General features: G+C 34.8%; 1 protein-coding gene across 5 annotated transcripts in view; it reads left to right on the top strand.

The window, feature by feature from the left end:
* ADAMTS19 (ADAM metallopeptidase with thrombospondin type 1 motif 19) overlaps positions 1 to 13978 on the top strand; it is a 237443-nt gene that overhangs the window by 170737 nt on the left and 52728 nt on the right. For all 5 annotated transcript variants that reach the window (XM_019422109.2, XM_053907517.1, XM_053907518.1 and 2 more), the window contains one exon: positions 2158 to 2238. In XM_019422109.2, the coding sequence (XP_019277654.1) occupies positions 2158 to 2238 (81 nt within the window). The remainder of the gene's footprint in view (positions 1 to 2157; positions 2239 to 13978) is intronic.

The following is a 13978-nucleotide window of genomic DNA, read 5'->3' as shown; positions in this document are numbered from 1 at the left end:
AGTCTTTCTCTGGAGTTCCAGATGTTCCAGAGTTCTTCGTAGCTATTTTCACTAGTGTGTTATGTTGGTTTATTAACTATAATTTGCGAAGTTCAACTTACCAGAACTATCAAAGATTGACTTCCATTTTCTTATAAACTATGGCTGCATTCTCACATAAGTAATAAGAAAGCTTTGTGTTCAGTGTTTATTTCCCCACTTTCTATTGGTTGTCAGTTCAGAATTTTTTTTTTTCTTCACAGGGCCTACTGGGTTTTCTTCCTTAGCCTCTCGTGCTCCTGGAGTTTATGTTAGCCTCCCAATACAGTTAATCCACAACTCGCCTATCACTAGGCATCCTGCATACTGCTCTCAGATAAAGCTTCTCCCAACCAGTAGCTGATTACCAAGTTCCTTGCTATGTTCACTAACTTCAGATGGATCAATTCAGTATCTTGGGCATGCATTAAAACTCTCTTTAACAGAGACATATTCTAACATCTTGTCTTTCTGACAGAATTATTTTACTTATGTGCTACCAAAAATATTACTTGCTCTCTTACTTTCCCTTGCATTCAGCTAACTCATACTTTTTTTTTTTATGCATATCCAATTCCTGTCCATTCTTCAATAACAGTTCGTCTGTTTACTTCTTTGTGAAGCTTTACTTGACTCTATGAAATGTTCTCTTCTCTGAATCTGAGTGATTCGAGTTGATGCCAGTGTTTCTCAAACATGAGTAATGTGTATAACAATTTAAAAGGAAAACAAAAAATCCCACTTCCGTGAGTTAAAAATAGCAGTGAACCTTTTGAGTGGTGATGTAATCAGAGGAGGAGGACTATTGAAACAGTGGTTTATATTTTTAAGCAGGGAGTTAACCATACCATCCTGCATATGATCTTTTTTACATAATTTTTGAATTTTTATTTAACTCCTATTTGTATAAGGTATTTTTGCTTTGTCTTTCCAATTTCATTATGAGCTCATTGAGTGCACAGATCTTCTTACCGTACTTCTGTGTATAAATCGGTAGTAAACATTTGCTTCTACTTTCATCACTGCCTACTTTGTTCATGTTTCAAAATGATAGTGCTTGTATGATTTGGTTTGCTAACAATGGTTAAATTGGGTAAGCAGCATTCACTAATGGAAATTATGATTCAGAAAACACATGCCTCAGATTCCAGCCACTGCCACCGGGTGGGGAGTGTGCTACCTTTGGGTTTACACCAATAATTATAAACAGTTTCGGGACTCTGAAAAATTAATCAACAGATGACAACTCTGGGATCAGTTATTGTGCCTTTCTACTAGCTTTGAAGTTAGACTTTGATCAGATACATGGAGCTACACAAATATTAAGAATATTAAATATTACCTATATCATATATATTATAATATTAAAATTTAAAGCATAACTACTCAGCCAAAAGTAGGTGTCTGCTGTATAACTCTTCTGCACTAAATGAAGTCTTAATTGTGACTTCTTCTGCAAACTCTCTTTTATCTCACTTTATCTTTTTATCTTATTTCACTTCAAGTGTTACATTCCTCACCTCTGCTAAAAAGGGTTTTCTAACAAACACTTAATTGGGTCTTGCTTCTAGCTGTTTGACATCTTTCAGGGTGATGCTAGATTGCAAGGTGCAACCTTACACTTTCTTGTCTCCAGCCCCAGTTTCAAAACCCTTTGTTAATCTCCTCAGGGAGTGCTTGGGTCTCTCGTCCTATTCTCAGCTACTCCAGGGACCTGATCCTGCCAGCTGCATTCTCTCCAGCTGCCTTTCCTTCTTCCCCACACATTCTAACTTAAAGGAGTTTCATGAGCAAAATCTGAAGTTACTTATTTTGTTCCATGATCTACTGTGTTTCTAAATGAGCTCTACCATTGTGGTTTTTCCCCCTCCTACTTCATAAGAGATCAATGAGCCTTTATGTTTTTTAACATAAAATACAGTTACCTTTTTGCCCTTAATACTGCTATAGACTCGACATCTTTCCAAGAAATTTCTCCCCTTGCAATGATGACAGCTTTTGTATGCATTTTTTTTCTTTCCATAAGTATTGAAATACCATAGCAAAAACCAAAACCAAAAGAAAAAAAGAGCAAGTCAATTAAGAAAAGAGATCTTAAGAGAATTCAAGATTTATTTCGTGTTTTATTGACCCTTACAGGTTATGTAGAAGTGCTGGTGATACCTGCTGGAGCAAGAAGAATCAAAGTTGTGGAGGAAAAGCCGGCACATAGCTATTTAGGTAACCTGACACAGAGCCGATCCAAGTACGAGCCCCACTCCCTGCCCTGACAGTTCTGTAATGACGAAGACATCAATCTGTTTCTAGTTACATGTTTGAATTTCCCAGGAAGCACCTCTTGTCATATCGAGTAGGAATTTCTTTCCTTCTCTCCCAGGGACTTATCAGAGCAAAAGCAATCTGGTTGTCTATGTTTTTGGGAGAGTATAAATTGCTTCCACATGTTATGCTGTGTTATAAAAAAAAAAAAAACTCATTGGAGGATTTAGGTATGTTTTATTTCACACATATGCAGACATATTTCATAAACATGTTTATTTCATATATGCATATACACATTCACATTTATTGCATGTACAAATGCATATATGTGTGTGTCTGTGCATATGATTCCTTTAGAAATAGAAAATCTTGTGGGATTCTCAAAAAAATTCTGACATACTGAAAGGATTTAATGTTTTGATGGGAAATGGTGCTGTTTCCTTTCCTCACTTTACGTATATTCACCTACGAAGAGAGTATTTTAAATGTTTAAATATTGCATATGGAAAGAATTGTATCAGCTATTTTAATTAGGCCAATTAATGATTTAAATATATGAAAGAAAATGCTCAGTTGCCAAAATACATATTGCTCACATATCAAAATTACAAACCAATTAAGTCATATGAAATGGTTGTCTGTAGTTATGGCATCCATGGATTAAAGGGATCTAATGTGATTTGGTCTGGTAAAAGAGTAAATATTCTACGTATAAGATCATATCATCTGCAATCAGAAATAATTGTACTTCTTCCTTTCTGATTTGAATGCCTTTTATGCTTCTGAATTCGGTTTGCTAGTGTATTGTTGACAATTTTTAAATCAATGTTCATAAGGGAAGCTCCTGTGTAGTTTTCTGTTTTTTGTAGTGTCTTTGTCTAGCTTTGGTATCAAAAATGAGCTAGGCCTCCTAAGTGTCAATTAGGAAGTCTTCCCTCCAATTCAGTTCTTTGGAAAATGTGAGGATTGATGTTGGTTTTTCTTTAGATGTTGCATAGAATTTACCAGTGAAGCCATTTTAACATCCAGTAATTTTCTTTTGGGGGATACTTTTGATTACTGATTCAGTATCCTTGCTAGTTATAAGTATTTGTGATTCGGTCTTGGTAAGATTTGTGTTTCCAGGAATTTGTACACTTCTTTTAGGCTATCCAATTTGTTAGCATATAAATTTTTAAAATTTTTATTCAAGTATAGTTGCCATACAATGTTCTATTAGTTTCAGGTGCACAATATAGTGATTGGACAGCTTTATACCTTGCACAGTGCTCACCGTGACAAATGTAGTAGCCTTCTGTTACCATATGGTCTTATTATAATTAACTGTATTCCCCAAGCTGTAATTTTAATCCCCATGACTTATTTATTTTATAACTGGAAGTTTGTACCTCTTAGTCCCCTTCACCTATTTTGCCCATCCCTCCACTGCTCTGTCTGTCTAGCAGCTACCAGTTTCTTGTCTGTATTTATAAGTCTGTTTCTGTTCGTTCATTTGAGATTACATATAAATGAAATCAAGTCATCTTTCTCTGTGTGACTTATTTCACTTCGCATAATACTCTAGGTCCACCTATGTTGTCAGAAATGACAAGAGCTCACTCTTTTTTTTTGACTGAGTGATATTTCATTGTGTATATGCACCACACCTTCTTTATCTCTTGGTGGACACTGAGATTACTTCCGTATCTTGGCCATTGTAAATAATGCTGCAATAAACATGTGGGTGCATATATCTTTTTGAATTAGTGTTTCCATTTTCCTTGGGTAAATAGAAGGTGGAATTACTGGATTGTATGGCGTTTCTATTTTTAATTTTTTGAGAAATTTCTGTACTGTTTTCCACAGTGGCTACACCAGTTTGCATTCCCACCAACAGTACATGAGGGTTTCTTTTTCTCCACAACCTAGTTAAAGCTTCTTACTTCTTGTCTGTTTGATATGAGCCATTCTGACTGGCATGAGAATTATTACAGTACATTTCTTACCATCTTTTTTATTTCTGCAGCATCGGTTGTAATGTCCGCACTTTCATTTCTGACTTTTCAGTTGTCTTTTTATTTTTCTTTCTTAGTCAAGTGCAGCTAAAGTTTTGTTGATTTTGTTCACCTGTTCAATGAACCAATTTCTGGTTTTGTTAGTTTTCTCTATTATTTTTCTATTCTCTATTTCATTTATCTCTGCTCTAATCTTTATTATTTTCTTCTTTAGGTAGCTTTGGGTTTAGTGTGTTCTTTTTCTAGTTCCTTAGCTTATAAAGTCAGGTTGTTAACATTATAAGATCTTCTTTTTTTAATGTAAGCATTTGTTGCTCTAAGTTTCCACCCACAGCACTGCTTTTGCTGTGTCCTCTACATTTTGCTATGTTGTGTTTTCATTTCCATTTGTCTCAAGATATTTCCTAATTTCCCTCATAATTTCTTCTTTGATCCATTGGCTTTTTGAGTGTTGTTTCATTTCCACATTGATGAATTTTCCAGTTTTCCCTGTTACTGATTTCTAAATCATTTCCCATTGCGGTCAGAGAAGATACTTTGTATGATATCTATCTTTTAGGACACGGGTATCTTTTGGGGGGCCATTATTTATGACCCCACAGTCACTAATTTCTATCCAGGAGTTTATACCACAACTAGTTCTTCTTGATAGTTGCCTTTACCACTCTAATACATCAGCAAGTCCTGTCAGTTACTCAGATATATCACTTTCTCTCCATAACCACCGTGACCCCCCACTCAAGCTACTCTCTGCTGCATTGTCCTGCTTTATTTTCTTCAGAGCACCTACCACCAGCACCACTGAGTTTTCTTCTCTGTTTGCATACGTGCTTTTATATTGTGTATCTTCCAGTGTTAATTTTGAAGTCAGGGATCATTTTTCTCAGAGCTTTATCCACAGTAACTAAAGCAGACTCTGGCACACAGAAAGTAATAAAGACTTTTTTTGAGTGAATTTTAATTAAAAAAAGATGGTTCATACTTGTATAGTAATTAGTATGGGTGAGTTCTTTAAATATATCTGCTAAATAGATCTTCACATGTCTGTGAAGTAGGCACCACTAATTTTTTTTTTAAATCAAAAACTAGAGGACCAGAGAGTTTAAGTTTCTTTCCCAAGATCATACATCTAAAAAACCATGATCTTAGATTTAAGCCCAAGCAGTGTGGCCATTGTATCTGGTTCCTACTGTCTCTTTTTACTTTTTGTTTTTTTTTTAATTCATTGTCTCTCACATTATGCTTGTGATTTTAAGTACATGTCCTATATGAACAAATTTTCCTTGAACTTCCCCCCAATCTCCCTCTTTCCCCCCATTTCTTAACTAATGAGATCAATTGTATAGCATTAATTCAGGGGAATATAAATCATGAAGTGGTGGTTTTCTTCTCCCGTCACTACCTCCAGGTATGCCAGATCCCATCTTCTTTCCCTTATGTATATCTCTAAACATAAATCTCCAACCACTTTTTGTTATGAGAAGAGCATTTAATTTAAAAACGGAATCCCATGTCTTTTTTTTTTTTAATTTGTTTAATGTTTATGTACTTTTGAGAGAGAGAGAGAGAGAGAGAGAGAGAGAGAGAGAGACAGGGCATGAGGTGGGGAGAGGCAGAGAGAAAGGAAGATACAGAATCTGAAGCAGACTGCAGCCTCCGAGTGTCAGCACAGAGCCCAACATGGGCCTAGAACCCATGAACCGTGAGGTCATGACCTGAGCCAAAGTCAGACGCTTAACCGACTGAGCCACCCAGGCGCCCCAGAATCCCACGTCTTTGTTAAGTCTCTGGCCTCATGATTGTCACTTTTCTTTGTGCTTAGAATTAGGCATAAGTTACTAGGGTCTCTTACTTTTTAAGGAAATAGCATGAGTGCTCCTGAACAGTCTGAATACTACTTGGGAGATTCATGTTGAAAATAGAAGTTTCCTTACTTCTTAACTGAATCAATCACAGCTATCCTGATGAATTAGGAGAAGGGTGCAAGGATGAAGAGAAAGTGGCCAGTGGTATGGTCCAGTCACAGACTGGGAATGGGAAGAACTCAGTGGCTTCTAGAGACATTGAAGTAGTTGAGCTCATGAAACTTGGTGAGAATGGTTGTGTGGATAGAAAGTAAAGTTCAAGGATCACTTCTAGGTTTATGGATTAAACAACTGGGCAAATAATAATGGCATTTGCTGAGATAGCACACATGGATGAGAGGAAATTTTGGGGGAAAATGGCACAGTATTAAAATCCTCGATTTTAAGCCTAAAATCTTAGATTTCAAGCCTATCATAGAGAATACATATCATAAACCACATTTCCTAAAGGCTTCTTTGGACATTGGAAGGAAGTTATTGAAAATCTTTATCTGAATAGGAGGAAAATGGATTATTTCCTGGAAAGCTGATCTTTAACAAATTAACTTGTCTATATAAAACTATAATTTCATTGGAGACAGTTAATTCCCTCCCAATACAATTATTCTTTTACATTACTCGCTGAATTATATTCCCATATGTAATTATTATCTGCATTTCTGAATATCATGGCTCAGTTTTGTTAATAATTAATCAGGAAGTCCAAAATGGAGAGTAGTTCAGGTCGACCATATGTTATATCTTTACAAAAATCACTGTAGCTTATGATTCTTAAAAGTCTAATAAAAAAGGTCATATGGGCCCATTTACCTTGCCTGCAGTTTTGCCTGCAAACCACTATGGAAAAACTTTTCACTAAAAACACTTTAAACTGTTGAGCAAATTACAAAAGGAGGAAAAAAAGAACACTTTTTTAAACTTACCTCTAAAATGGAAAGAAATTAAGGAGCCTTCACGTGCCAAAAACAAAGTAAGAACAGGAAGCCAAGTATTAGGCTGACCGAAATCCCAGTTAAGCTTAATCCTGGTGACCAGTTTAGATTTTGAGCACCAGGATACACGGTGGACAGAAAACAAAGCCTGAGGCTCTATAAAGTAGAGGCTCTAACAGGAGACACCTAAATAAAGCAGGACCCCAAAGGACTACAAGCTCAGCGTGAAGGAGACAAAGAAATAGATTTGCTCCATCAAAGATCAGGAAATGTGTCGGTATTAATTTTGATACTAGGTGGAAGTAGAAAATCAACCTCCCTGAGGGTTCATAACCCAAAGAAAATGCGCCTATGGATTCATAGCACCATTTTACCCAACTATGAAGTACAAAACTCCAAGACATTTATTTTAATGAAGTTACCAAGGTGGCTGGCATATGCAAAGGCAAATCCTTTTTGAAGTAATGCACCTTCAAACCAGGCCTCAAAGGAATTTTATAAGGTTCAACAAATAAAATTTTGTAGTAAAGAAATGTTCAGAAAACACAAAAGGAAATAAACATTATGAGCAGTGAACATAAATAAACAGTAAAAATAAGGGAGAGCAGAATCAGATACACATTTGCATCATATACAGAAAATATAAAACTCTTATAGTTAATTGTTTTAAAATATTAAAATATTTTTAAAATATTAAAATCAAAATATTTTAAAATATTAAAAATATTTTTAAAACAAAAATATATAAATATTAAAATTTTAAATAAATAAAATTGTTTAAAATATTAAAATTTAGAATATTAAAATTAAAAATATTTAAAATATTTAAAAAATATTTCATTAAAAAATTAAAAATATTAAAAATAAGCAAAAGTGGACTAAACACATATTCAAATAGCCAAGTACAATTTTCAAAATTAAATTTTAAAAATTCAGTCAATCAATAGAATACAAGATAGAAGAAAAATAATAGAAATATACAGAAAAAATGAAAAAAGAAAGCACAAAATAAGATAGTGTAAATAAAACAAAACATACTAGCAGTCTTAGTATGCATTTAAAAACTAAAATCTCTAGTTAAAAGACAAAAATTGTCAGACGATTTTGAAAATAATTCAGGTATATGGTATTCATCTAAGATTCACAAAAACTGAAAATCAAAGAATGGAAAACTATACTAGGAAAAATAAAAACCAAAAAAATACTAATAGAGCCATAGTAATGTAAGTCAGAACTCACTTTAAAGGAAAATGCATTGTCGGAGGTGAAAGAAGTCACAGAATAATTATCTAAGCATTTAAGTCATCATTAAATAATATAATTTTATAATTATATGAACCCAGGAATATAGCTTGAAAGCTTTTAAGCAAAAATTGACAAAGAAAACTGGGAAAATTTATCTTCATAGTGAAATTAAGCACAAATGTGGGCATGAACTGACTTCTAAACATAGTGCTGAGGCAGCACAGAAGAGAAAGATATTCTTTAAACAAATAATGCTGGAATAACTGGGTATTTATATGAGGACCAAAAAAAAATGAACTTTAGCCCCTACCTCTTATCATACATAAAAATTAAGTCAAAATGGATTGGAGATCTAAACAAAAAAGCTGAAATTCTAAAGCTTCTAGCAAAAAACATAAGAGAAAACCTTTAAGGCATTGTGCTTCACAAGGATTTCTTTACAATAGATGTACAAAAATACCAACCCTTTCACCCAAAAATGAATGTGTTTGATTTCACCAAGAGTAAAACTGTTGCTCTTTGAAAGACACCATTAAGAAAATTAAAAGGCAAGCCATAGTGTCAGATAAAAATTTGCAAAAACTTACTTTTTCTAAAAACACTTGGCTCTAAAATATATAAAAATGTAATTTTCCTGACTAATAGTTACAAATAAATCCTTTCTTTAAATGTTTGTTTTTGAGAGAGAGCACGAGTGAGGGAAGGGCAGAGAAAGAGGGAGACACAGAATCCAAAGCAGCTTCCAGGCTCTGAGCCATTAGCACAGAGCCCAAGGTGAACTCATGAACCTGGAGATCATGACCTGAGTCAAAGTGGGATTTTAACTGTCTGAGCCACCCAGGTGACCCTAAATACAAATAAATATTCTTAATCAATGTGTTACTTATGAAGGTAACAATGAAATACAGGTATTTACACGTTATCTTTTTTTTTTTTAATTTTCTTTATTCATTTTGAGAGAGAGAGAGAGAGAGAGAGATAGAACTAGAGTGGGGGAGGCACAGAGAATGAGACAGAATCTGAAGCAGGCTCCAGGCTCAGAGTCCCAAGCTCTCAGCACAGAGCCAGATGCGGGGCTTGAATTCAAAACAGCAAGATCATGACCCAAGCCAAAATCAGACACTTCACCGACTGAGCCACCCAGGTGCCCCTATATTTGTTATCTATCTCAGGAAAAATTATTTTTAGGAAGGAGCCCCTCCTCTTCTATTTTCGATTTTGTTTAAAATTGGTAGTATTTTTTCTTAAATGTTTGAATGTTGGTATTTTCTTTGTGGAAAGGTTTTTAAAGCCCAACTTAATTTCTTCAGTGCATGTGTGTGTACCATATATATATCCAGGTGGCTTTTTTCTTGAGTCAGATTTGGTAATTGGTGTCTACAAAGAATTAACCCATTTCTTTACCTTCTCAAGTTTATTGTCCTAAAGCTTTTTTTTGTCATATTTTTCTATTGTAATGCAGTGTCTGTGTTTGATCTTTTAAAATAACCAAGTTTTGGTGTCATTGATTGCCTTTGTTATTGCTCTTTCTTATCTATTTTAAGGTGGAAACTCAGATAATTGATTTCACTCCTTTATTCTTTGCTGTTATGACAGTTTATCTATCTAAACACTGATTTAGCTTCATATCACAATTTATAGATACTGTAATTTTAGTTAAAAATGCTTTCAAATTACCATTGTAATTTTCTGATTTGACTGACCCATGGGTTATTTGTAAATGTACGATTTAATTTCCAAATATTTGTAAGTTTTTTAATAGGTATTTTGTTACTGGTTTCTAGTTTAAATCTGTGTGGTAAGAAAATACATTGAGTTTGATTTCAGTTGAGACTTGTTTCAATGACCCATGGCCTATGTTGGTTAATGTTCCATTTATACTTTAAAAAATTATATTCTGCAGTTGCTGACTCTTCTCTAAGCATCACTTAGCTCCATTTGGTTTATATTTTCTATATTCTTGTTTATTTTCTTTTTACTTTATAAATTAGGAAAAGAGAACTATTGAAATCTCTGACTGAAATTGTGGATTTGTCTGTATCTCCATTCAATTAGGTCAGTTTTGCTTCATGCATTTTATTTTAAGATTTTTTTTTTATTTTTAAGTAATCCCTATACACAACATGGGGCTCGAACTTACAACCCCAAGATCAAGAGTCTCACGCTCTAGTGACTGAGATAATCCGGTGCCCCTTGCTTCATGCATTTTTAAAAAAAATTTTTTAAATGTTTTTATTTATTTTTGAGATAGAGAGAGACAGAGAATGAGCAGGGGAGGGACAGAGAGAGAGGGAGACACAGAACCTGAAGCAGGCTCCAGGCTCTGAGCGTCAGCACAGAGCCTGACCCAGGGCTCGAACTCATGGATTGTGAGATCATGACCTGTGCTGAAGTCAGATGCTTAACTGACTGAGCCACCCAGGCTCCCAGCTTCATGCATTTTGATGCTTTTTCTGTTGTACACTTAGGATTGTATCGTTTCCTTAATATATTTTTAATGGCATTTAGAATTTTGCATTTGAAGTAAGTTAAATTTAAATGACATTTAAAAAAATTTTTTTAACGTTTATTTATTTTTGAGACAGAGAGAGACACAGCATGAACGGGGGAGGGCAGAGAGAGAGGGAGACACAGAATCTGTAGCAGGCTCCAGGCTCTGAGCCATCAGCCAGAGCCAGACGCGGGGCTCAAACTCACGGATGACGAGATCGTGACCTGAGCTGAAGTCGGACGCTTAACCGACTGAGCCACCCAGGGGCCCCTTAAATGACATTTTAAAAAATCCCTTTTTTATCTCTGGAAATCCCTGAAGTCCATGCTGTCTGGTATTAATATAGTCAGTATATCTTTTTTTATGATTAGTGTCTCATGCTTAAGTTTCCCTATCCAGTTAGTTTTAATCTACCTATTTTTCTGAACTGAATAGAGTGGGGTCTTCTTTTCCCCTTCTGGCCTGACAGTCTCTCTCTTTTCACCAATATCCTTAGTGCATTTAAATATAATATAATTATGGGCATAGTGAATTATTTTCTGTGTTTTCCATACCTTCTTATTCCTATTTCCCTATTTCTCTGTCTTCTATTTTTTAGCCTTACACTTAATCTCTTTTATTTGCTTATTAGCTACATATAACTCTTGTTTTATATCTTTAATGGTCACTTTAGGATTTACAAAATGCATTTTGTAACTTCTTACACTCTCTTTTCAAATTATATTATACCATTTTACATATAATACAAGTTCCTTAAAACAGTGTGCTTCCCTTTACCTGCTTCTCCCCCTTTTTGCTATTATGCATTTTATATCTACATTCCATCTAATCACTTTATTTCTACATATGCTTTAATCACCAAAACAGATGTAATCATATTTGCCTTAAAGCCAATCATCCTATAAAGAACTGATTAATGAAAAAGCTTACTTAAGTATTTTTATGCATTTACTGGTGCCAACATTCTTCAGGCCTTCACATAGACACCCATTTCCACCTGGAACCATGTCCTTTCTACTTGAAGAACATCTGTCCTTTTACATTTTTTTTCTTAATGTTTATTTATTTACTTTGAGAGAGAGACAGAGAATCCCAAGCAGGCTCTGCACTGATAGAGCAGAGCCCGATGCAGGGCTTGATCTCATGAACCGTAAGATGATGACCTGAAATCAAGAGTCAGATGCTAACCCGACTGAGCCACCCGGGCACCCCTGTGCTTTTTCATTTCTTGCAGAGCAACTCTGCTGGCAGAAAAATTATCAAATTTTGTTTTTTTGAGAGTGTATTTTTTTTTCCTTTCTGAAGGATATTTTCACTGGATATAGAATTCTATATTTTGTTTGGTTTTCCTTTTTTTTTATTTTCTTTTTTCACTTTAAAGGTAATGTTTCATTGTCTTCTGGCTTGTATTAGTTCTGATAGTATATCCAGAAATTTTGTAATCCTTTTTCCTTATATATAATGTGCCTTTTTCCTCTCTGGCCATTTTTAAGATTATTCTTCACATCATTGGATTCCAGCAGTTTGATTATGATATGCCTTGGTATGGCTTTCTTTGTGCTTATCATGCTTGGGTTCCCTTGTACTGAATAGTACAGTAAGTTTATGGTGTTCATCAAATATAGAAAAAATTGGTGCATTATGTCTTCAAATAATTTTTCTGCCTACAACCTATTCTCTGGGATGCTAATTATACCAATGTGAGTTTATCACATTTCCTGTGAGTCTCTTCATTTTTTCAGCCTTTATTTTTCTCTTTGAATTCCAATTAGTTTCTAATCTATCAGCTGCTCTTCAAGTGTACTGGATTATTTTTCAATGTCTAATCTGCTCTTAAGCCCATTTAGTGAATTTATTGTTTCAGAGATTTTGTGTTTCTATTGTGAGAAATTTGATTTGCTTATGTTCTTAAAGTTTCCATTTTTCTCTTTAATATTACAGATTTTTCTTTAAACTCTTGTGCATACTGAACATATATAATAGTTGGGTTTTTTTTTAAGTCTTGGTCTGCTGGTTTCATCATCTCTCTGGGTCTCATTTTATTAACAGATTTTTTCCCCCTGATTCTGGGTCACATTTTCTGACTCCTTCACATATCTAGTAATTTTTTGGTTGGATGCTGGACACTGTTAATGTGACAGTTCCGAATGGCTGTTGTTTTTTATTGAGTGTTGAGTTTTATTTTGCTGCCCACTCAATTTAATTTCACATCAGCTTAACTTCTTGTAGCTTTTGTAAAGGCTTTGTTAGGGTGGGTCCAGAGTGGCCTTTATTCTGGGACTAGTCCAGCCTTATTTCTAAAGTGCACATTTTCTAAGTGCTCCACTGAAGTCTCTGTGTGTTCAGTAAGATCTACCCACTCTGAATGAATAGAACTCGTATGTCTTCCAACCCTACATGAGATCCAGGAGCTGTATAGTTTCCAGGCCCTATGTAGTTGCTTTTTCCCAGCCTTGAGGAATCTCACCACACTTATTTACACCTTGGTATTTAGCCACAGGCTCAAAGGAACACCTCAGCAGATTTTTGGAGCTTGACTCTGTGTAGCTCCCTCTTCTCCAGTACTCCATAAAACAGATTCCAGATGCCTTAGCCAATTTGAACTCCATTCTCTGTGTCGTCATCTCACTGAAGCCATTTTTATCTGTGCTTTTCTTGAGTTCCCCTTCCCTGTGGTTTGGTCTAGTAAAAATCTTCAGGCAGAAAGTCAAAACAATTTTAGAGATCTCATTTGTTCTCCTTCTCTTAGGGACCTCGGTTCTCTCTTGACATTGTCCAGTGTCTGAAAAGAGTTGTTTCATATATTTTTAGTTTTCTCATTGTTTAAAGTGGGGGAGTTAGTACACTTCCATTTGTTAAGGTACGGCCAGAAACAGGTTTTCTAAAAACCCATTTTAAAGCTAATGAATTAAAAACAAAAACATAAAATAAGAAACATCACATACACAGAGTGTTAATTCTTCATATGAGGTTGCTATTAAGCTTATAAATTATGTGGATTTTCAGGTACCTGTGCGTGCCATTTTGAGGGGAATGCAGAATTCCAGAAATGTCAGTTGAGTCTAAACATTATACTATAGCCACCCCCGGAAGGTTTTTAAAGGCATTTTTATTAGAGATTTTCAGGAAATGTTTCTTTATAATTATGTCCTGAGTATATGTTGAAATACA

This window comes from Panthera pardus, unplaced genomic scaffold (genome assembly GCF_024362965.1).
Source record: "Panthera pardus isolate Hobbes unplaced genomic scaffold, ASM2436296v1 HiC_scaffold_2, whole genome shotgun sequence".
Taxonomy (NCBI): Eukaryota; Metazoa; Chordata; class Mammalia; order Carnivora; family Felidae; genus Panthera; species Panthera pardus.
This window is presented reverse-complemented; position numbering and strand designations above follow the sequence as displayed.